General features: G+C 42.5%; 1 protein-coding gene across 14 annotated transcripts in view; it reads left to right on the top strand.

The window, feature by feature from the left end:
• Nucleotides 1-2881, top strand: part of ABI1 (abl interactor 1) — a 153575-nt gene extending 150694 nt beyond the window's left edge. For all 14 annotated transcript variants that reach the window (XM_068235677.1, XM_068235671.1, XM_068235675.1 and 11 more), the window contains one exon: nt 1642-2881. In XM_068235677.1, the coding sequence (XP_068091778.1) occupies nt 1642-1817 (176 nt within the window). In that variant the 3' untranslated portion in view covers nt 1818-2881. The remainder of the gene's footprint in view (nt 1-1641) is intronic.
• Nucleotides 2882-25317: the final 22436 nt, after the last annotated feature.

Below are 25317 nucleotides of genomic sequence, written 5' to 3'. Positions count from 1 at the left end.
CCAGAGCATTCCCTCGTCTTAGGTAAGTTGATTTTTTTTTTCCGCTTCCCATATACTTTTAATAATTATAATTTGTTTAACATAGTATGGATACAGAGGCGCCACAAGGATAAAAAGATCTAAAACGTTTAAAAATGAGGAGGTTGTGGTGGACTTACCTCCTCCAGGCAGAGACAGGAAAATGCCAATCAATTTTCAGCAAAACAATTTTACATACTCCAGTAAAATACGTGTTTTGCGGGAGTGACCCGCTTCCCCAGGCAATAAGATTTTTAAATGATCTTTTTATCGCCCTAACGCCTCTGTATCCATACTACGTTATACATATCCACCCTTGATGGAGGGGTGTTACCCCTTTTTTCCTTGATCAACAGAGAGCGACTTCTTAAAGAAAACCTGTACTGAAAATAAAAGTCAAAATAGGCATACACAAGTCATACTTACCTTCCATCTAGTCTACTCCTCAGTGTCTTTCTCCATTCCTGCGTCCTATTTCTTCACTATGATCAAGGGAATTTTCCGTCCTCCATTTTGAAAATAGCCATTACCCCATAACAGCTTTCTGGTCAGCACACAGTTAAACTGTAACATCGCCCACTTGAGCCATAGGGAAACATGGACATTGCCTGGTACATCAGTTTTCCTCTCAGCTATAACTGACAGCAACTGATATATTTCAGATCTGACAAAATATTGTCAGAACTGGAAGGGATCATTGTCAGAAGAAAATGGTGAGCTTCTGAGAGGAAATGATGGCAAGGTAACTATGTAATGTTCATTTGAAGTTACCTCATGTGTTTATTTTAAATATTTTTACTCAGTACAGGTTCTCTTTAAACCTGAGTGGAGTCAGGTCTAATCGTGTATGAGAGATATCGACGCGGGAGACTTGGGCGCAGGATACAGCCGGTATATGGCTGTATCCTGCTGCTACATAAGTTCCCGGCAATGTTAAATACTATTCCCCCTCCAGGCCGCCATGGATGGTGGGGAATGAAATGGATAAATAATAAATAAATAAATAAAAGCAATAAATAAAGCAATTGCTGGAAGCCAAATTATTGTGTTTTAAAAGCAACTTTAGCTCCGTGTTCTGACGGCGCCGAAGTTACTCCCTGTGTGCCGCTATAGGCGTAATTCCTATTACGACCTATGGTGGCGCCGGCTGCGCTCAAGTCTCCAGCACTGGAATCAGTGTGTTCGCTTTACATTGGTTGCCTATGCTGTAACCTTGACTCGTGAGTATACTGCACATACTCTTTCCACACACCTCCATTTACCAGTGCAGTGTTCTCCCCAGAATTTTTTTCCAGCTGGGTGGCATGAAATAGTAGCCGGGTGGCACGAAGAAGTAGCCGAGTGGAACAATGTGGGAGACTGTAGGGCCGGTGCTTCTGTGCACAACTCTGCTTATAGCATAGGAGGAGGTGAGCCGATGACAGCCGGGGAGAACACTGCAGTGCATACTACACTATATTGGGCTTTCGGTGTCCCTCTTTTTGTTAATAATTTGTTGTTAAAAATAATATGCCTTTGAATCCTTATCAGCTACAAAACCCTATCTCTAGCTGTTTCATAGACCCAGTCCACCACTCAAGAGAGTCGGCCTCGTTCTAACGCTACTTTTTCTCCTCCCTTTAGTTGTTGCCATTTACGATTACGCAAAGGACAAAGAAGACGAGCTGTCCTTCATGGAGGGAGCCATTATCTACGTCATTAAGAAAAACGACGATGGCTGGTATGAGGGAGTTGCCAATGGAGTCACAGGCCTCTTCCCGGGAAATTACGTGGAATCAATCATGCACTATGCTGATTAATGTTTTACAAAAAAAAAAAAAAAAATTAAATAATTCCATTTTATTTTCCCGTAAAGTTCAGTACTGAGTCTAATCTGATTTTAAAACTTTTAAGTGCAAGAAGTAACTTACATATAAAACTGTGGCTTTTTAATTTCTCTTTTTTCCAATAACCTGTTTGGTGTTGGAGTGACGACTCCACCATGAAAAAGAGGTTTTTAGACCTAACAATGCTGTGCCCTGGGAGGAACTTTTTATCATGGCCTTGAGACCAATCGTGTTGTGCACATAACAAAATCTTGTGCCGGTTTACGCTTCTCTCCCCTTCTGTTTCGTTTATTTATTTTAGTTTAAAAAATGTAAACCAATTTTTTTTCCCATTCTTGGACCACCGTGAATTCCCCATTGAGCTGTAGCTTGTAGTATTTCTGAATCACTTTGTGCCACATGCATATGTTTTACTGAAAACATATATTTTTTTTCCATGCCGCATGATAAACGAACACTGTTAGGCTACTGTTAACATTCGGACTTTCAAGTGATACTGCTGGTCATATCTTTACTAGATCACTTCTCATTCATTAATATTCAACCCCCTCCCCCGTTTTTACGGCATGCGTTAAATCGTTTTATGTACTGATTTATTTTTTACATTTTTCTTCTTTTTGTAACCCACAATGCTTCCAGCTTATTGTAATTACCATAAGCCTTCACCAGTTTTTAGGATTTGTCCAGTCTTAAAGTGTCCCATCTGTGAGATGAAAATGGTTGTAATTTTTGTATTTTGTACCTTGTACTACTTCACCTCTTTGTGGCAACGAGTTCCCCATACTTCAGTACAAAAAAAGCACCAAAGTTCTTTTGTATTCCTGTGTTCTAAAAATGGCCATCACGGATTTTGCAAGGTTTCCCACAGTTTAGCGCCAAAAAAAGATTAAGTATTATTTATAAGTCCAACTAAATTCAAAACTAAGTAAGGTCAACTCTAATAGTCATCAGGTTGATAAGGGAAAAATATTGTATATACAAGCAAAGTGGTTGACAGGATACCGATTGCATGGATTAAAATTTTCTTTTTAAACTTTGCCGGATGTCTCCTCCTCTCCCCATTGGTTGTAGGTGGTGGGCAGGTCAAGCACATGAACATGTGACACCCAGAGTAGGAAGAGATGGATGATGCCAAACTACACTTCTAAGCATAGCTGCATTAAAGTGGAAACCAGGTGTCAATGTGAGGACCAATACTTGTAGTTCACAGGAAGTAGTTGTAGACCACAAAACTACTCCAGTACAAGTGGTCCAAAGTCCATATAGATGCACAACTACTCAATTGGTTTTGAACCTGAAAAGTGTATAATTTACACTAATGAACATGCTTTCTTTGAGAAAGTCTTACTCCGTATTGGACTTCGTTGGGCTTTAAAGGCACAATTTCTCCAGAATATAGCACAGGAAGAGGAAACCCTGTAGACAATTTCTGGATTTTTTTTTTTTTTATTGCAAAATATCTTATTCTGTCTTCAATAAACTGTGTCCATGTTCAGCAACAGAGCTGACTTCACTGCATGAATTTAAAGTTGAGTGGATGTTTTAAATGTATAAGCGATTGCACCTTTTACAACCTCAACATGGATCATTTATTTGTACTTATTTTGATGTGATAACGGCATATATGCTGTCATGAGAGCGGCATGGCCAATACTTAATGGTTAGAACCACTTTGCTGGGGGTGGCATGGCCCAAAACTAGCTGAATGTGACACGGGGCCTTGTGTGACCATTCAAAATGGCTAATGTACTGTATACTTACTGAAAGTCCATACCTACTCCCTTTGATTTTTAACTTTATTCTGTGCTGTTATAATGGTGACTTCCTTGCAATGAAGACCAGAAGTCTGTTCTTTATTATTCTATTTTGTAAATGGATTGTTTTTAGACCCATCGTGACGGGGAGTTATAACTCTGGTAAGTGTTGCAAGGTGCTAGGTAACTTATGGAAGGACCACCAGAATTTTTGTAATGGATCTAAACTAGCGTCTCTACTGAATAAGCATGGCAAGGGACACACTTGCCTGCTTTATAACAAAACAAAAGGAATGATCACGTATACAAGAAGCAATACCCATAATGCATCGCTTTCAGGGCAGTGGGCAGAGCCATGCAATGTAAGCCATGTAAGCAAGGTGTGCACACAGAACTGCTGAATTACAGTACACCAGTAACTCTAGCTAGTGTGATGTCACACTTGACCAGAAATGACCTGACACGTGGGTGGAAATAGAGAATGAATTCCCCCCTTCCAATCTCATCCTTGCAGCATATTTGCTACAAATTGCCCCTATGGTTTGTCAGAAGATTACAGTGAACCTGTGAATCCCCAGAGACTTCCCATGTCCTCCTTGACCCTCTCTGCTGGCCAGGATTTTTTTCCTCTTCACAATTTTCCTCTGCTCCCTACAGAGTAGTGGCCACACTGCACATGCGCGAGTATGATGCGCCTGCACAGTACCATAAAGTAGCTTCGTGCTATTGCTCAAGTGTGGTTGTACTCGTGCTTGTACAGTCTGTACATGCCCAAATGCGGAGAGGAGTGCATCCAAGAGAATTGATCAGACACAGTGCCAGATATGTTCGAAGGGGCCCTGTACATCAATGGTGGGCTCGATGATGGATCAGGAAGCCTCTCGACTATCTAGAGACTTTCCTTTACTGAGATAAGTATCTAGCATTTTATCCATGTCACGTTACAGGTTCCCTTTAAATGCTGCAAGTTGTAACAGGACTGCATGGTTAACACATTTATTAATAAATTGTGCAATCCAGTAGTACAGTTTGAGTTGACATGAACTCGTCAGAGCTGAGTAAACTACAGTGGTCATGCGTTACATGAAATTCCTTTTGTAATGGGGATTAATTTCATGTAGTGATTCTGGGTTACATTTAGAGGATAACTCTCCATTAATTTTATGGCACAGGCCATTCTCTGTCAAGGCAGTAAAATAATTAACGTTGTAAATGGTATTCATTACCAGTTGACCTCCATTTTGTTTGTGAAAGGTATTCAATCAGAACTAAAAAATACCATTCCCCCTCTGCATCAGTAGTCTTGTGACACCATTACACCAATCTAAGAACAGAACAGGAGCATTTTCAGGAAAAAAAAATAAATACTAAAATGGTTAAAATTTCTGCTTTCACTTTCCCCCAGAGCCTTATCACTTTACTTCCCTAACAAGGGCTGTGCTGTACAGCCTTTACTTATACACCCTTCTTTCCTCTCACTTTATTTAGAATAAGTGTTACATATGAAAGGGGACATATCTTTGGTGAGAAAACAAAGGAGGTATACTTATCAAAATTCTCATTCATCACGTATCTGACGACTTTGTATCTGAAGCTACCAGTTGGTAGTTGGGGTGGGAGGAGTTTCAGCAGTATGTGGGAGGAGTTTCAGCACTACATATGTGGATTTCTCCTACCTCTTCTGGCTGTGTTGGTCAGAAATTTCGACTTGTCAGAACCCACCTATTCTGTGGTGTCTGTCCGACTTCTGGAGCTACCAATCCAGTATTTGAAAACCGTTACATTTTTGGGATGTGGAGAGAAAGCGCTTTCGGAATACTTTTTAAAGGATACATCTGTAAAACTGTAAAAGTTTCTCTCAGCTGGGGCTTCTTCTAGCCCCTAGAAGTCTGTTAGGCCACAGCACAGTTCTGATCTTCACCAGGCCTCCGCTTTACATGGGATCTTCTGCACCTGCACTGGTGCGCCTCTAGTGACCACGCTCCTGTTGATGGTAGCGCTCTGCGCCTGTGCAGTTCTGAGAGAAATGAACTGTGCAAGCGCAGAGCATTTCCAGAAACGGGACTGCAATCATGAGGCTCAGATGCGCAGAAGATCCCGGCTGTGGATTGGCGATCTTGCTTAGGGCTGGCTCAGAGTGGAACTATGCCGTGGGACTTAAAGGGGAACTGAAGAGAGAGGTATATGGAGGCTGCCATGTTTATTTCCTTTTAAGCAATACCAGTTGCCTGGTAGCCCTGCTGATCCTCTGCCTCTAATACTATTAGCCATAGCCCCTGAACAAGCATGCAGTAGATCAGGTGTTTTAGACTTTAAAGTCAGATCTGACAAGACTAGCTGCATGCTTGTTTCTGGTGTTATTCAGATACTACTGCAGAGAAATAGACCAGCAGGGCTGTCAGGCAACTGGTATTGATTAAAAGGAAATAAATATGGGAGCCTCCATAAACCTCTTACTTCAGTTCCCCTTTAACAGACTTCTAGTGGCTGGAAGAATACCCAGGTGAGTAATTTTTTTTTTTTTTTTTACAGTTGGCTAGATATATCTTTTAAAGAACTTTTTGCAAGACAAAGAAATGGAAAAAATTCTGTAATGAATATTATTTGCGAAGTTTCTTCTTTCATTGCCAACCTTTATAAAACTATTTTTTTATTTTCTTTTGAATTGACCGGAAAATGTAATGTCCATTTTTTACATTCCAGAATGTGTTTCCAGGGATAAAACATTACATTGAAAGGTGCTGAAACTGTGCCAAGACCTCACTGGACCATTTGTACACAGAAGTACACATGATCCACTAGAAAAGTTGAATGCTACTGAATTTTTTTTTTCATTCTGAGGGGGGAGCAAAAGGGACCAGTGGGCTTATAAAAGGTCACAATGAATCATTTGACACGCTGCAGTTGTAGTTCTTAAGCCCACCAACCAGTGGCCAGGCCAGGTTTGCACTGAAGTGTTACACTGCGAGTTTACCGGTCCCCCTCTTACTGACAAAAATTTGCTGTACCCATAAAGTATTACACGCCGCTCTGCATAGACCTTTTGGAACTGCTTTTTATATAGTTGCCGAATCCTGTTTAGCACGATTTGTAAATCACGCCATACTGCCAATGTTTGGTTATCACTAAAGTAAGTGGATAAAAAAAAAAAAATTCAATTTATCAGTGGTGGGAGTAGTTAAATAAAGTTAGGAATATATACGGTAGTTGTAAAATATATTCTCAAAGTCCCTCTGATGGTTTTTATACAGTCTGTGGTCACGGTGTGAGGTCCTAATTATACCTATTGTTACCATACCCACAGTTCCTGAAGTTCCCTTCTCAAAAACAAGAAATTACAATGGCAAGCCTATATTGTTCATTTAGCGTTTTTGTGGTTTTCCCCTTCTATGAAGAAGGGAATATTGACCAGGCCATCTTTAATGGCGTGTTAGGATGGTCAATGAAATTCAAACAATTTTGAGTTAAATCAGAATTATGCAAATTGCAGGTTAAAAATGCACCAGTTGAATTCCACCTTGGCCGGGATTCAATTGGTCCATTTTTAAGCGGCATAAATTTGCATACAGAATTCACATAATCCTGCATCAACACGGATTTGCATTTCATTGTCCACCCCTACTCATGTGCGTCTTATGCTGAGAGTACACAATGAGGTTTTGTTTGGCAGATTAACATTTTGATTGTTTTTCTGATCGATTTCCATTCACTTGTATGAGAAAATCGATTAGAAAAACAATTGAAATCGTTGATTAAAAAACTCGTGGTTTACTTCCAGCATTAGTTGTACAGTAAACAATGGAACGATACAGATAGTGTATAAGAAAGCAAGAAAATGTACAAGGAAAAGTATTTTACTTTTCTCTTGCTGCCCCCTTGAGGTGCCCATGAATTAGAAGAATTGGAAATATCAAAAATAGCAACGTTATAACCCAAAGATATCAGTCTCGTACAAATCAGCCACTCACCCAGCAGTAGACACATACAGCCCTCACATAACCAAAAATTGACCAAGGCAGGTCATTTCGGCACATGCTCTTCCGTACACTGGGTCTGACCTGGGCCCGTCAGACATAATGTTATGTCTATGGCCGTACAGCAGTGTAATTCAGATGCCGGCCATCGTCAGACCCCGAATGACTTCTCCCTCAGAGTTGCAATGACTCGGAGGGGTAATAGTAATTAACACTGCCAGGGATTTGTGCAGCAGGGTGAGGTGTCATTTAGCTCATCCTGTGCCCAGCTCAGTGGTGCTGTAAATCAATGAGGTTTCTAATGGACTCCCAAACCTTCTTCAGGGTGTTAAGTATGCAAAATTGACTGAAGCTCTCTTCAAAGGGTCCCAAGCCCTAATATTTGAAAACCTGCCTAGTGAACTTGAACATATAGATGTTCCTCAGTGAGCAATAGTACAATCCTTAGTGGCTTATTCACACACAACCATGTCATAAATACACAGTGTAGTGTCCAGAAGGACAAACCAGCCTAGTCCAGCATGTTGTCATAAACAAACACCACTTACGCTGTGTAACGTGCAATCTGGGTAGCGGTGGTGGCAATTGTGTGACCTTAAGGGTACAGTGGTGGGTTTACGGTGGAGAATGTATGTACTATGTAACTGGTACGCAAACAAATTTGTGATATGTCAATGCAAGGGGTGGTGCCTCATAAGGGCCAATCATTTTTCACTTCATTTAAAGTCAATTATCAAACTGCATTTTGATTGGTCACTTGCTTACTGTACTTAGTCATAACCTTCCCCCCCCCCCCCCCCATTCTTTCTACAAAATGAAAGATGGTATAACCCTCACTGATGCAGACTGTAAAATAACACATTGGAAAGCTTGGGAGGTATTTTTGCCTGATGAAAGGGCTGAGTCTAAAATTCAAGTTGTCATGTATGTCTGTATGTTATGAAAGCCACCAACAGCATTCAGTCATTTTTAATATTCTCATACTGACCGAGGACCACCGGTTTAGTGTTGCATTAAGTGTGGAGTAGCTGAATATTACCCAGCTGGTAGTAGGAACTAGAGTAGGTTCAAGGGTAGGTGTCTCGAAGTTCCTGCAAGTTCCTGTTGTATTTATAACCCTTCCTTTCAGTGGCATAACTACAAATCACAAGGAAGAAAAAAGCAAAAAATGTCTGGCACTGTAGTTTAATGCAAAAGCAGCAGGTGTACAAACGAGTATAGTGAATGGTACACATGAACATGTCCATAAATGGTGGTACTTATCATGCTCTATGCTGGAGTAGGGAGGCACTGTGGGCGCTAGTGGGTGCACGGACTTACGACAATTTCACAATGGGGTGAGCCTTGCTTCTTCGGAGGCCAAACTCACTAACACAGCCAGAGTTATCATACTTGCAGTCTAATACTGAGTGCCTGCCTACTTCTCTCCTAGTTTGCATAACTACAAATCATGGGTCCACCAGCAAAACTTTAATGGGGGGGAGGGCCCACAGTGTTCACGCCCTTGCCTACCGCTGGTGACCCTCACCGCCTGGGGGCTCACCTTGCAAGGGCCGTAAAACCAGTGTGGACATCATAATCTTCCCACCCATAACAAGTGTAGCCACAAAAACGCCTGATCTGAAGGATGGACCCCCTATATTGGAGCGGGTGAAGTAGTAGTTGGAAAAGGGGGGGGGGGGCTTTACGGCTCTGGGGCTGCTTCCCTGTAGTTACACCCCTGATTCCTTTTATGCATGGAGAACGTTGCAACCTAAAGTGCCCACTGAATTGACTTCACTGTCTTGGAGCTCTTTCTAGATCCATCTAGTTGTCCAATAGCCCCAGTAAGTATCTCATCTGCTAGTAAGTGGACTCCCATTTATGTCTGGGTGGCAGGAGTTGAGTTCTAGATTGTGGAAGTGAAATTTTCTGTTGACGATGCACCTGGGATGGTCGAGCTTTTTGGGCACTACGGAAGGATTTTGATAAAAAAAAATGTCCCTGCTAGCACCCTGTTGTAGTTACCTTGGGAACTGTCAAGTTTGTTTCATTCTATGGGGTTTTCTAATCCTGGCCATGTTTTTGCAGGTAAACGGGCATAGATATAGGCCAGAAATTTAGTGTTTAGTAAAGTGATTGAAACCCTTTATAGGCATCTACAGAACAGGTACTGTTGGGGGAACAGTTTTAGGATACGGTTTTCACTATTTGGAAACAAATTTAAGCAGAGTGCCTCTACTTTAAGTATATCTGTCTTTATATTTGGTGATTGATGTGGTTTTCATGGTCAGAATGCAGTTATGCTGTGGAGAATCAGAACACACTCACTTTTTATAAGAGTCCTCGTACTTGTATGTACATTGGATAAGCATTCTCTTACGACTGACCATTAGTCAGAGTGGTAGTTTGCTCAATGGGATCACCAGGTATGTGTTTTTGAGTTGATGGTCATTGAGCATTTGTAAAATTTAACTGATTCAAATATTTGTAATTTTAAGCAAATTTGTATCAACTTGGAATTATTTGCATCTTACTGATGGGGGATGGTCATTGAGATGCAAAAGAGTGAGTACGAGGTCTTCTTTCCCTGTAACACCAGATCCGTTGTAACGCTCTCAGGATGGCCTGTATCATAACGTCCTTGGCGCTGACCCAGAGTCGGGCTCCGGGTGGAAAAAGAAGCCAGGAGCGGTAATCCTGAGCCAGACTCGGGATAGCTGCCAGGAGGTATGGGGAAGACAGCAAAACTAGCTACCCCTGGGATTCAGGCTTTGGCAGTCATTCTTCTTCTGGTCCTTGTGGCTCTGGTTCCCTCGAGTGAGGTTGCTGTTTGTCTCCATGATTTCACTATATATATAGGGTTACAGCGCCACCTGGAGGATGAGGTAGAATTGCAGCGCTGGAGCCCAGGGAGGTGAGTAAGTGCAGGGGCTGCTGCAGATCTCACTGCTGTACGATTTCCCTCTTTTAGATCCTAAAATCTGGAAATAATCAATACCGCCAGAGAGGTTAATAACTGTACCTTGGATTTCTTCTGACCGATATAAACCCTCTTATAAGTAACCAATTAGATTCTCCTGAAATAATTATCATGGCATATCTGGTATCCTCACCAAGTCAAGCATATCTGCCAATATTCTCTAAACTGAATTCATAGTCCGAAACCCCCATGTTTCCTGAATGCTGCTGTTGGCGCATTGCATATGGCAACTTGCATTGTAGAATTAGTGGACCATAAGAGTTATTTTGTATGAAATGCAGAGCTTTGCTGTGAAATATTTTTTGTATCCTAAATCTTAAACCATCTTTAATTCAAATGCTCTTGTTATACGACATGGAAACCTATATAGTAATTTTTGTTTCTTTATTTTCAAATTGGAAATCATTTTTTTTTTCATTTGTATATAACCTGTTTAAAAATTTTATGTACAGTCTTTTATAATAAACCATTCTCCTATGTAATCCAATGCAGCATTTGTTTCAGAATGGTCTTGGTCCATCATAAGAAAAAAAAAAAAAAAAAAAAACCTTCTTAAAAACCAAATGTGTCCATTGTCTTTAATATTTATGCAAGTTCCAAAACACACGTCGCTCTACACCTTTTTTTTTTTGGGGGGGGGGGGGGGGGGGGGTCAAATACATGAAGGATGGTTCAGTAGAGTTATGTAAATTTTGCTGTGTAAAAGTTGTCCATAAACCTGCCATTTTATAACATGGATGTGTTAAAGTGACACTGAAGTGAAAAAAAAATGCTATAATGAATTCTATGTGTAGTATGGATAATTACTAGAATATAAGTAGCAGAGAAAATGGTCTCATATTTTTATCTTTAGTTATATAGCTTTTTTTTATAACCTTGCATCATTCTCTAATATTTGCAGTTTACAAATTACACTCTGTATTTTAAATGATGAAACAGAGCAGAGCTAATGACCCTTTGAACTTCCTGGCAGTAAAACCTTAACAAACATTGAGAGACTGGTTGAGGTACGTGCTTTGGAAAGCAGGACTTTAGCCAACCCAAGTTTCTTAACTCTCCCTGTACTGGAAACAATATTAGACTCATATTTTTGCTAATTATGTTCTATTTCTTAGCTGTACTACACATACAAATCATTATATCATACGTTTATTTTCACTTCAGATTTCCTTTAAGCTCTTAAATACTACATGGGAGTGGTCAAATTGGCCAATCAAATTTGAATGTGTGTACTAGTCTTTACTCATGTTCATCAGTCTGAGATTGCATCCATGTATGTACTGGCTTGTACAAACCTGCACCTAGAAACAACCAGACTCTCATGCCAATGTGCAGGCTGAGAACAGGCCTTTGAAAAACGAAACCCAGAATTGTATGATTTAGTTTTGGCCATTGTGGAAAGGGTTAGAGATTGTACCTCGACTTCCTGTCACTGGGTCAACAATGTGACTTTTCATCACTGCTGCAATCCTTTTGTGCATGGTGTGAAGGTAACTTAGTAGGAAAAATTATGACAAGAACAGAGGCGCCAAAAGAATAAAAACAATACTTAAAAAGTTTAAAAATTGCTGAGGAGGCAGTGGTGGACTTACCTCCAGCAAGTAGACACAACAAGCTGTGTATTTAGAACAAATTAAATTTATTGGTACACTCCGGGGGGCAGTCGCAACGCGTTTCGCAGGCAGAGCGTGTTACCCGGACCTAATGCTGTTGTGTACTCCGTTCACTATTGCCTGAGGAAGCGGGCTCTGCCTGCGAAACGCGTTGCGACTGCCCCCCGGAGTGTACCAATAAATTTAATTTGTTCTAAATACACAGCTTGTTGTGTCTACTTGCTGGAGGTAAGTCCACCACTGCCTCCTCAGCAATTTTTAAACTTTTTAAGTATTGTTTTTATTCTTTTGGCGCCTCTGTTCTTGTCACATTGAATGTCCACCCTTGGTGGAGGGGGATACCCCATCTTTTTCCTATCCACAGAGAGCGACTTCTTAATCCTGAGTGAGGACAGGCTAATCTCCTCACCTGCTTATACAGTGGTTGCCTGGAGGTAACCCGTGTTTGTGAGTATATTATTGTACTCCTCCTTTATCTTTCCATTATCATAACCTACTACACTATATTTTGGCTCTCGGTTCTTCTCTTCACATATAGTAGGAAAAATTGTATTCCTGGAAGACTGGAATCGGGCCATGAGACAAGAAATGGGGCAATGTTACAAAGTTCTCGCAGTTGAGGACACAGTACAGCAATAATACTTAGAGAACCTGTACTGAGTAAAATTATTTAAAATAAACACATGAAGTAACTTCAAATGAACATTACATAGTTACCTTGCCTCAGTTCCTCTCAGAAGCTCACCATTTTCTTCTTACAGTGATCCCTTCCAGTTCTGACAACATTTTGTCAGAACTGAAATATATCAGTTGCTATCAGTTGCTGTCAGTTACAGCTGAGAGGAGAACTGATGTGTCCATGTTTCCCTATGGCTCAAGTGGGTGATGTTACAGTTTAACAGTGTGCTGACCAGGAAGCTGTTATGGGGTAATAGCCATTTTCAAAATGGAGGACAGAGAATTCCATTGATCACGGTGGACAGACAGGATGCAGGAGAGGAAAAATAGATTGAGGAGTAGACTACACAGGAGGTAAGTATGACTTGTGTATGTTTATTTTGACTTTTAATTTTCAGTTCAGGTTTTCTTTAAAGGAAACCAGAGAGCTCGTAAAGAAAAGAATAGATACTTACCTGGGCTTCCTCCTGTGCTCAGCCCCGGTAGCTTGCTCAGTCAGGTCCAGTCTGGGTCTTCTGTGCATCCTGAACTCAAAAACTGTTATCCCCTAGAGATGGATACTGTATGTGACAAAGCATTACATGCAATTTTTGCTGCTAATCTTTCCCATCTTTCCCATCTTTCCCATCTTTCCCAGCACAGCTTCTGGTTCATATCAGGACTTGTGTATAATCTTCTGTTTTGATACTTGCAATTGCTTTTGCTTGTGAACTTGGGCATGTTCAGTGTAAATGTGCATGTTCACAGCTGTGGTGCCTCACAGGTGTGCACTATGTTAAAAGGGGAGGTGTGGAAGGGGAAGGAGGGAAGTCGGGCTCTTCCGGTGAAATGGTTTTCTCTGCTCTCAGCCATAAGAGGACACAAACTACCCAAATGACACTGTTCAAAAGTTTACATACCCTGGTGATTTGGCTTGATAACATGCACACAACTTGACAAAAACGTTAGATGGCTAACCATCTTCACAAGTGATCTGTTTACTTGAAATTAGTGGGTGTGTATAAAAGGTCAATGAGTTTCTGGACTGCTGGCAGACCCTTGCATCTTCCATCTAGTGCTGCACTGATGTTTTTTGGATTCTGTCATAGGGAAAGCAAAATAAATATCAAAAGATCCGCAAGAGAAGGTAGTTGAACTCTATTAACCTCCCTGGCGGTTAATTTCTTTCTGGATTTATGGGTTTAAGGGCTCGTTCACACTAAGGCCGTTTTTGCCCTTTTTTCAGCACAGTCGATTTTCCAAAACACTTGTGCAATGAATCTCTATGAGAAGGTTCATATCAACATGTTGTGTCCACTTTGCAATTTGCAAAGCGGTGCCTGTACAATTTTTGGGGTGTTTTTGCTATAATGGAAAGTATAGGAAGAGCGCAAAACGCTCACAAAACCACTTTATGTGGCGATTGTGTTCATGTACATTGTATTTATTCTTTTCTGGGTAAAAGATTTCACTTCCTGACTTGCGTCAGGGAGTGAATGACGACAAAACCGCTCTGGAAAAGCACGGCCCGGTTCACATTAGTGTTTTTACGTAGCCAGACATACGGATCAGGCCAGCTGGATCCAGTGAAAATGGTCCATTTTACAGCCAGTGTGTTGTAAAATGTCTGTTTACATTGGTTCCTATATGCTGCAAAACCTTCCGGTTCTGTGGCGCTGAGCGAAGCAGTCTGGAAAATTGGGTTCTGCAGCATTTTTTTTTTTTTGTCCGTTCAGCGGAACGGACCACGGATCTGTACCGCCGGTTCCGTTGGCAAACACTAATGTGAACCGGGCCTTAGAAAAATGCTTTTACCAAAAATGCAGCGTGCAGTGGAGCGCCGGGAGGGGAAAAAAGGGACACCATGCATATCATTTTAAAGATCTTTCTCCTCTTTCCAATTATATATAAACCGCCGCCCTAAGCCTTTTAGTTTTCGCAATTGAAATTGTCGCGGCCGCGATTTCAATCGCGAAAATAGAGAAAACTAAAAGGCGTAGGGCCGCGGTTTAGGTGTCGCCAGTAAGAGGAGAAAGAGAGCTTTAAAATGATATCCATCTTTTCATAGTTACATTGTATTACACAGGGCGACTTTTTCTGCTGAATGGAGCTGCTGACTTTGAGAAAAAGTCGCCCTGTGTAATACAATGTAACTATGGAAAGATGGATATCATTTTAAAGCTCTCTCCTCTTTCTGGCGACACCTAAACCGTGGCCCTATGCCTTTTAGTTTTCACTATTTTCGTTATCGAAATTGCGGCCGTGGCAATTTTAATCGTGTAAATAGCGAAAACTAAAAGGCGTAGGGCGGGTGATGATGTGATATGCATCTTTCCATAGTTTCCGCACTGCTCTGTGTCCCTTTAAGTCATAACACGCCAAAATTTGTCAGAGTAAAGGTCTTGTAGACATCCCGTGTATAATAAAAAAACTAGAACACAAAATTGTTTAACTATGAATAAACTTAAAAATAGTGAAACTGTAGAAAAAAGGCACCAGACTATACAGTATGTACATATATACCTAATACACCTACTGCATGTGGTATATTTTGAAACGGAATGGCACAGAGGGTGAAATCACTATCGGGGCAGTAGAAGCGTGATTCCTTTCTGACTTTTTCCCTTTGCTATCAGTCTTATGCAGGGCATACATGGAGCGTTTGCTCCTTATCAATCGAGCTGCTGATGGCTCGATTGATAATATCCTACAGGTCCGATGACCCGCAGGATAAATTCCCTGCTCGATCGCGGGCGGACAATAGCGGGAAATCGAGCGGAAGATAAGGAGCGCCCGCGGGAATGAGCGGGGATCGATCCAGGCGCCGGCGGGGATGCGCCGGGATTGAGTCAGCACATAATCTATGCCATGTATGCCCAGCATTAGGCGGCAGGCACAGAGTAGTCAAAATCCAGGCAGAGGTCAGTGCAGGCGGCAGGCAGAGAGCAGTCAAAATCCAGGCAGAGGTCGATGCAGGCAGAGAGTGATCAAAATCCAGGCAGAAGTCGGTGCAGAGAGCAGGCAAAATCAACGGACGCAGTTGGGAACCAAATGGCAATATTGTTAATGTCCTGTGCTTTCAAATGAGCTTATCTGCCATGGCAGTCATGTGATATGGGAGAGATTAGATTAAAATTTGTGATTAGAGACAAATGGGGATTAGACAGGCTAAGATCTCTACTGTACATACAGGCTGCATTTCTCTATGTTTACCTTCTGACCTGTGCAAAATCGGGTCCAGAAGGGGGATTAAACATGCTCAAGTTTCTCCATACAGAGTGCATTTCACCGTTTACCTCCTGTCCTGTGCGATTGGGGTACAGAGGGGCATTAGACAGGCTCAACTCTCTCCATATAGGGTGCATTTCCTCATTTTCCTTCTGCCCTGTGCAAGAGTTCAGGTCCACTTTAAAATTGAGTGCTGCTCCTGATGACTTCACGCCCCACTGCCGCTGATTGACTACTGGGATCCAGGAAGAAGGGAGGAGATGGGGATTCTGGCGGCTGGAAAGAGAGGCCTGGAGTCCCACTGGACAGCACCGATCGCGTGTGGGACTCTGTTAAAGAGTAACTGTCAGGCTGCAGAAGCTAATTTAAACCTCTATTCTCCTGTGTTAAACCGTTTAGACGGAAGCCAAAAAGGCAATAGTGAAGATAAAAATCTCTCTTTCATTTGATGTGTGCTTATCAGCAAAGCTGTTAGACCCAAGCTCTTAAGAGGACGCAAGCCGCAAACCATACTGCAAAGCATTCTGGGGCCCTCCCCTCAGCTGCTAATGAGAAGTTACAGGGTCAAGTAACAATAGCATGTAACGCACAGCACTGATAAATCTCCCGGCAGAGTACACTGCAGGAGTCCGCTATTGTTCCCACATGGCTCATTAATATTCACTGCAAACTAGTGTTATTCAGTACGAGCTTTTCTGTGATCAGGAAGCAGGGAGGACATGAGGACACATTTGGCTTCATAGGAGACAGACAAACATGGAGCCTGCCATGAGCTGTCAGGAGCATCATTCTCTGCATATACTATATAAAAATTCTGTGAAATCCAAAGGTGGACAGTGAAATGCATATGTAATGTAAGTACAGCCTATACTTAGCTACTGATATATGTGTTTATTTTCTCTGAGACCTTATACCTAACAGCTCCTCTTTAAGGCTACACCGCATTGATTTTACCTACCCCGAGCTCTACTAGGGATTACTGCCAGGAAAGTTAAACCAGGAAAGGGATTTAATAGAATGCCAATAAGCGATGTTAAAACTCTAAGGGCCCTTTTCCACTAGCAATCGCTAGCGTTCACGCTGAACGCTAGCGATTGCTGAATCGAAAAAGCTAAAAATTTACCGGCGATTTCCCGACGTTTGCGGCCGCGATTTTGCTATGCTATGCACTGCATAGCAAAATCGTGGGAAAAGGCGCTCCGCGGTGCGATCGCGATCAAGTAAAAAACGAATCGCGGTAGTGGAAATTACCTACCGCGATTCCTATGTTAAAAAGCAAACTGTAGCAATTTTAAAATCACTAGCGGTTTGCGGTTTTGCGATTAAGCAGTCGCAAACGCCCTAGTGGAAAAGGGCCCTAAGGAGTGGAAAATGATGGGGTTTGCTGGAACCAAACCACAGTCAGGTAGACCAACTAAAATTTCAGCTACAACTGCCAGAATAATTGTTTAGGATGCAAGGGAAAACCTGCAAATAACTTCAGGTGAAATATGGGACTCTACGGGAAAAACTATGGTGTGGCAGTTTCAAGTTATCCAAAAATACTGGAGGAAAATTTGCACTTAGCAGCTGAGCAAGGGATGTACTTGGACATGCCAACATGACAATGATCCAAACCACAAGTAAGCTCAAGTTGACTTGTTATTGGCTACAACAACATACAGGTAAAACTCTCAAAATTTGAACATCATGCAAAAGTCCATTCATTTTAGTAATTCAACTTAAAGAGACTCCGTAACAAAATTTTCAGCCTTAGTTCTTCTATCCTATAAGTTCCTTTGCCTGTTCTAATGTGCTCTGGCTTACTGCAGCCTTTCCTAATTGCACAGTGGCTGTGTTATCTCTGTTATATGATCTAATATGTTTTCTTCTGTAGGCTCTGTTGGGCAAAGGCTGGAATGTGGAATGTGCAGGGCTGCTTGTGATTGGATAGAAGTGATACACACCCTCTGCAGGCTCTGTATGACTCACACACTCTGCTTATGTGAGCCTATCACAAGCTGGTTAGTTTGTTTGTAAACACTGCCTAAAACTGTTAATTACAAGCCAGGATTGCAGCAGAGAGTGGCAGAAACAGCACAGAGGGGCCCAGGAGAACATAATGAATAGAATTGTATGCTTTTTGCTGTAAAAAATTTAGAGTACAGATTCTCTTTAAAAGGTGAAACTAATATATGAATAATAGAATACAATACAATAACATTTCTATAGCGCTTTTCTCCCATAGGACTCAAAGCGCTTAGGCTCTCTCAGATTCAGTAATTAGTAGGATGAAGTATAGACTCATAGACTCATTACATGCAAAGCAAGATCTTTCAAGCCTTTATTTGTTATTATTTGGATGCTTATAGCTTTCAGTTTCTGAAAAAAATCAAAATCTCAGACCATTAGAATATTGTGAAAAGGTTCAATATTCTATGCTGAAAGTGTCAGCTAATTATTATTTATTTAAATATGGCGCCAACATATTCCGCAGCCCTTTACAAAGCACAGTAAGATGACAAGGGGAACACAGGTACAACCCAAAAAATGTACAGCAGAGTCTCAAGCAGCACAAATATTGCAACAAAAACAGTAAACATTAGGAGCATGGCGTATGAGAGGAATCGGCGCAGGAGACTTGGGTGCAGGATACAGCCGGTATGGCTAATCCTGCTCCTGCACAAATTCCCATCCACGTTAAATACTATTCCCCCTCCAGGCCGCCATGCATAGTGGGGGAATGAAATAATTCGGCTTCCAGCAATTGCTGGAGGCCAAATTATAGTGTTTTATAAGTAACCAGCTCCGCCTTCTGAAGTTACTCACTGCTGCACCCAAGTCTCCTGCGCTGGAATGAAAGTGTTACAGGAGGATGACCCTGCCCTCGCGAGCTTACAATCTAAAGGGTAGTGGGGGACGCTAGGTAAAGGTTCCTATTTGATATCCTTCAAAGTTGAACTACTGAAATAAATACTTATGCACAAAATTCAATTTTTTTGAGTTTCATCTGTTTAAGTGAAGATTATGGAGTGGCCATCTCAGTCTCCTGACCTCAATATCATGCACACTTTTCTTCTAATGGACACAGCTTGTATGATCTTCGTGTCACTGCCCTGAAGGATGGCTTCAAATCGTCAAAAGATAGATTAAAAGATAGATTAATAGCAGAGACAAAATGTATAAATTGGTTCAGAACTGAGGACAAAGGCTTGAAAAAGGACAAAATCTTTTTATGCGGATATGAGGTTAATGCCATAACTCTCTAGCCTATATTGCATCCACTCTACTCAGCTAAACTGTGACAGCATCTGTAAACAAGGGGTCTAATCTGTTAATCGGCAAAAAAAACCCTCTCTACCCCATTTAAGGTTCATACACCCCTACCAACTATCAAACTATCTGCCAAACTTGTCTGGTAAGCACCATTCACACGCTCAACAGCAGTCTTTTATGCAGCACAATTGTCAAACAGCTTTTGTTGTGAAACGAGTTGAAACAACTAAAAAAAAGTATTTTGCTATTGTTCAAACAGCTGATAAGAAGTCAATTCAACAGTAATAGTGGCCATACATGGTACAATTTTTTTCATCCAATCTTACCATTTCTATGTAGTAAGGGTAAATTAAGTGAATATACTGAAAGAATAATCTAGGCATTTCCATTATTACATAGAAATGGTAAGATTGTATGAAAAAATTGTACCATGTATGGCCACCATTAGATTGACTTCTTATGAGCTGTTTGAACAATAGCAAAAGACTATTTTTACTTGTTTCACAAAAAAAGTTGTATGAGGCTTAACAGACAAGTTGGACAGATAATTGGTAGGTGTGTATGAACCTTTAGATACACAGACTACCCAGCAAGCTCATGGTGACCCAGAACTCATTGGAGTGTGTAAGGGGATACAAAGGACCAAAAAGCCCTCTTACTAAAATGTTAAGCAAAACAAAAGTTTGCCTTCTTAAAACGGAAGGTATTTGGAATAATTCAGGTTGGAGTGAGCTTATGTTTCCCATGATGCATCACTGCTGAATATACACATCACCTATTGTTGTCCCTGGAAGCTAGTCACACCTCCAGAACCGCTGGAATGCAATGATGTGTCATCTTGTTAATTTGTACAGAGCCATAATAATCCAATATGCATACAGACTGTTTCGGATTGGTTAATCCTCATCAGTGCATGATATGGATTAATATGGCTCTATGGAATAGGACTTGAAACACCCAGAAGTACAGACTAACCAGCAAGCTTATGGTGAACCAGAACTCATTGGAGTGCATAAGGGGATACAAAGAACCAAAAAGCCCTCTTACTAAAAAAACTAAGCAAAACAAAAGTTTGCCTTCTTAACCTGCCTGGCGTTCTATTAAGATCGCCAGGCAGGCTGCGGGAGGGTTTTTTTTTAATAAAAAAAAAACTATTTCATGCAGCCAACTGAAAGTTGGCTGCATGAAAGCCCACTAGAGGGCGCTCCGGAGGCGATCTTCCGATCGCCTCCGGCGCCCAGAATAAACAAGGAAGGCCGCAATGAGCGGCCTTCCTTGTTTTGCTTACATCGTCGCCATAGCGACGAGCGGAGTGACGTCATCGACGTCAGCCGACGTCCTGACGTCAGCCGCCTCCGATCCAGCCCTTAGCGCTGGCCGGAACTTTTTGTTCCGGCTACGCTGGGCTCAGGCGGCTAGGGGGGCCCTCTTTCGCCGCTGCTCGCGGCGGATCGCCGCAGAGCGGCGGCGATCAGGCAGCACACGCGGCTGGCAAAGTGCCGGCTGCGTGTGCTGCTTTTTATTTGAGCCAAATCGGCCCAGCAGGGCCTGAGCGGCAGGCTCCGGCGGTACTGGACGAGCTGAGCTCGTCCAGACCGCCCAGCAGGTTAAAACAGAAGGGATTTGTGATAATTCAGGTTGGAGTGAGCACATGATGTCTCCCATCTAGATGGTTTGTTTCTTTTAAGGCATCTTAATTACGTATTACTGTATCCCCTTTTGATGCTGCATGTATATAGCTGTCTGTTCCATCAGTTTACAGGATTGAGTTTGACGAAGGCTATGCAGCCAAAAGCTCGCTTACTCTTATTCTTTTAAGTTAGCCAATAAATGGCATCATCCTCATTCAAAACTTCTTGCCATATCATTGAGGCATTCTGGGGAGACCTCACAGGTGCAGTTCATGCACGACAGCCCAATAATTTACAGGAACTGGAGGCTTTTTTGCCAGGAAGAATGGGCAGCTTTACCATCTGAGAAGATAAAAAGCCTCATCCACATCTACCATTAAAGACTTACAGAAAACCTGTAACGAAAAAATCCTCCCCTGGTGGGTACTCTGCTCGGGTGGGGGAAGCCTCCGGATCCTATTGAGGCTTCCCCCGTCCTCCTCGGTCCCATGGCAAACAGCGGGGGTGTAAATATTTACATATTTACCTTCCCAGCTCCAGCGCAGTATCGGCTCTCCGCTCGGAGATAGGCTGAAATAGCCGATCGCTGTCTGGCCGCTGTACTGCACAGGCGCAAGTCGCCTGCACCTGTGCAGTAGAGCGGACCCGACGGAGATTGGCTATTTTCACCTATCTTCGTGCAGAGAGTCGCAACCGAAAGGTAAATAAATCAGCGCTTGTCAGCCTTGTTGAGGGAGGATTCCGGGACCCTTTGGGGGAGCCAGCGCTGGACTGCCAGCAGCTACAGGGGAGGGGGAAGCCTCATTGGGACCCTGAGGCTTCCCCCTCCCGAGGTGAGTACCCCCCCAGGGGAACTTTTTTTTTGTTACAGGTTCTCTTTAAGGGGAATGTCCAAGCAAAATAAAAAAATGAGTTTCACTTACCTGGGGCTTCTACCAGCCCCATGCAGCCATCCTGTGCCCTCGTAGTCACTCACTGCTACTCCAGTCCCCCTGCTGGCAGCTTGCCGACCTCGGAGGTCGGCGGGACGCATTGCGTAATTTTTACGCATTCCCGCAAGTGCAGGAACTTTTTACGTAAATTTTTATGCATTAAACCAGTAATGCGTAAAAATGTATGTGTTAATGTTCCTGCACTAGCGGGAATGCGTAAAAATGTATGCAATGCGTCCCGCCGACCTCCGAGGTCGGCAAGCTGCCAGCGGGGGACTGGAGCAGCAGTGAGTGACTACGAGGGCACAGGATGGCTGCATGGGGCTGGTAGAAGCCCCAGGTAAGTGAAACTCATTTTGTTATTTTGCTTGGACATTCCCTTTAAGAACTAAGGTATGTGGACTTTTGATCAGGGTAATTTGGGTAGTTTCTGTTGTGATTATTATAACAATAAACACAATTGTTTGACAATAAATGGTTTCAGCCAGCCACTAACCACGAGTGAAAGAAAAGTTTTTGTTTTAGCCATTTTCTATGAAAAATGGTTAAGAAATCATAAATTCTGCCCGGGTATGTAAACTTACGAGCACAACTGTATTTTCCCTGGATTTGGGCTGTTGCCTGATCTGACCATCTGCAGTCATATCGGGCAGCAACATAGTTTTTATCTGCTTCTTCAGTGACCCTACTGAGGATTAGCGTTCTGTTGGGCTGGATTTTCCCTTTGCAGAAGGAGTACCCCCTGAGACACGGAACATACTACCGTATCTCCTCAACCAAAGCCGCTCCACCTATTGCTCCCCTGTGGCTGTTTCCTCCTATTTATAAAGCTGTAAAAGAGAGAAGACGACACACTCCGTGATTTTCACCACTTTATTGGTGCAGACACAGCAGCAAAGAGTTTCTCAGTCATTTGACCTTCACAGCACTGACTTCATCATCATAATGGCTGTAACATTACAGGACCGCCACAGGAGATATCCTGCTGCCACTACAGTCATCCATGTTATTAGAATCAAATCAAGATACGTTGCATCAAAACGATGCCCTAAAATAGAGATGGCCAATGGAATGCTAACAATTCCAGATTGTATGCAGCTTAGAATTGTTCCAATCAAAATCTGCAGGGAGTGCAGTTCTAAAACCTGGCACACACTTTCAATTATGATTGGCCAATCACTGACCATTTTTACCACCTATATATATAGTATGAGAGTTTCCTACACAGTCTGCTCATAGTATTCAATGGCCTCAATTCACTAAGCTTATCTCCTGTCTTTAATAACATTTCTAGAGTGGTCACCATGGTGATAAGGCATGTAGTATTCAGGAAACATTTTACCTCAGGCAAACCTAAAGTTAACTCTTCTGTCTTTAAGTTAACTCTTCAATGCTTAAAATAACTCCAGAGTTAAAGACAGGCTGTTTATTAACTGCGTGTGAAAATAACTACAGAGGAGGTAAATTAACTACAGAGGAGGTAACTTAAAGAATGAAGAGATAAGATAACTCTTACTGTGTGGAGGTAAGTTTTCTCTTGCCTTATTATCTCCAGCATGATCTTAGTGAATTGAGGCCATTATCTGTTATACCACACAGAAGTGGTAAAATGCCTCAGTGATTGGCCAATCATAATTGATAGTGTGTATCAGGCTTAACGATGCATACAATTTTGATTGACCACTTCCATGTACTGTAGCATGAGGGCCTACAGATTTTGAATATTATGTGTAGGTTAATCTCTCATACTACATGGGAGTGGTAAAACTGTCCAATCAATATTGGATGTGTGTATGCACCCTAATGCCTGGTACACACTTTCCATTTTGATTGACCAATCTTGCCCCTTCCAAGTAGTATGAGGGTTTGCCTACACAACCTGCTCATAGTATTCAAAATCTGTTGTGGTCAGTGATTGGCCAAAGTTGAAGAAGTGTACCCGTCTTAAAGGTAGTATCCAGGCTAAATAAACATAAAAAAAAAAAAATGTACTTACCCGGGGCTTCTTCCAGTCCCTGGCAGCTGCTATGTCCCATGCCGCAGCCTCCCAGTCTCCTCCAGTGCAGAGGCAGGACTTGCGAGAAAGCCCTCCTCCGCTGTCAATCAAGATCATGCTGGAGTGTACTGCACCTGCGCAATACACTCCGGACTTGATTGACGTGGACTTGATTGACAGAGGCACTCGCACAGTAGAGGACGGCCTGGCGAGATCGGCCTCTGCACTGGAGGGGACGGGAGCCAGCAGCTGAGAGCGGAGCTGCGGCGTGTGAAATGGCGGCTGCCAGGGGCTGGAGGAAGCCCTGGGTAAGTAGATTTTATTTAATTTTTTTTATCATGCCTGGAAATTCCGTTTAAAGGACAACTGTAATGAGAAGGATATGGGGGCTGCTATATTTCTTTCCTTTTAAACTATACCAGTTGCCTGGCAGCCCTGCTGATCTATTTGGCTGCAGTGTTGTCTGAATCACACCAGAAACAAGCATACAGCTAATCTTGTCAAATCTGACAATGCCAGAAACACCTGATCTGCTGCATGCTTGTTCGGGGTCTATGGCTAAAAGTATTAGAGGCAGAGAATCAGCAGGATAGCCAGGCAACTGGTATAGTTTAAAAGGAAATAAATATGGCAGCCTCCATATCTCTCTCATTACAGTTGTCCTTTAAGAATCATCCCTCATCAGTGACATTTCTCAGGGTTGTGTTTTGTTTTTTTACACACAATAATATATATATTTTTTTTAAAGTAGCCTATTACTTTTATGATGCCCGGTGTACCATATATGGCAGCTTATTGATAAAAGTTCAAAGTTTCTTTACTGTAACCAGCCCTGCAGCAGTTTTCTTCCTGGAGGCCACCAATTGTTCATTTGTGTCACATGATCTATAAGATGTTCAAGGAGACACTAATCATTTAAAGAGTCTAAAGCGAGAAATAATCTCACTTCAGACCTCATAGATAGCAGGGGCATGTGTGCCCCTGCTAAAACGCCGCTATCCCGCGGCTTAACGGGGGTCCCTTCACCCCCAAAACCCCTCCGTACAGCGGGGGAGCGCTTCCGCATTGGGGCAGGGCTAACCACCGCAGCCCTGCCTCATGCGCGTCTATCAGACGCGTACCTCCGCCTCTCCCAGTCTTCCTTCACTGAGGGGCGGGGGAGAGGCGGCGATGCGCGTCTGATAGACACAACTAGAGGCAGGGCTGCAGCCGTTAGCCCTGCCTCCAGGAAGAGATATTTCACGACCAAGTCTTGCGGGGGTGGGTTTGGGGGTGAAGGGACCCCCGTTTAGCCGCGGGATAGCGGCGTTTTAGCAGGTGCACACATGCCCCTGCTAACTATGAGCTCTGAAGCGAGATTTATTCTCGCTTCAGAGTCTCTTTAAGCTCATATGCATACTGACTGCAGGTTGGGACTGGGTTATATGCATACTGACTGCAGGTTGGGACTGGGTTATATGCATACTGACTG

This window comes from Hyperolius riggenbachi, chromosome 5 (genome assembly GCF_040937935.1).
Source record: "Hyperolius riggenbachi isolate aHypRig1 chromosome 5, aHypRig1.pri, whole genome shotgun sequence".
Classification (NCBI taxonomy): Eukaryota; Metazoa; Chordata; class Amphibia; order Anura; family Hyperoliidae; genus Hyperolius; species Hyperolius riggenbachi.
Note: the sequence above shows the minus strand (reverse complement) of the source record. Positions and strands in the feature narration are given on the sequence as shown.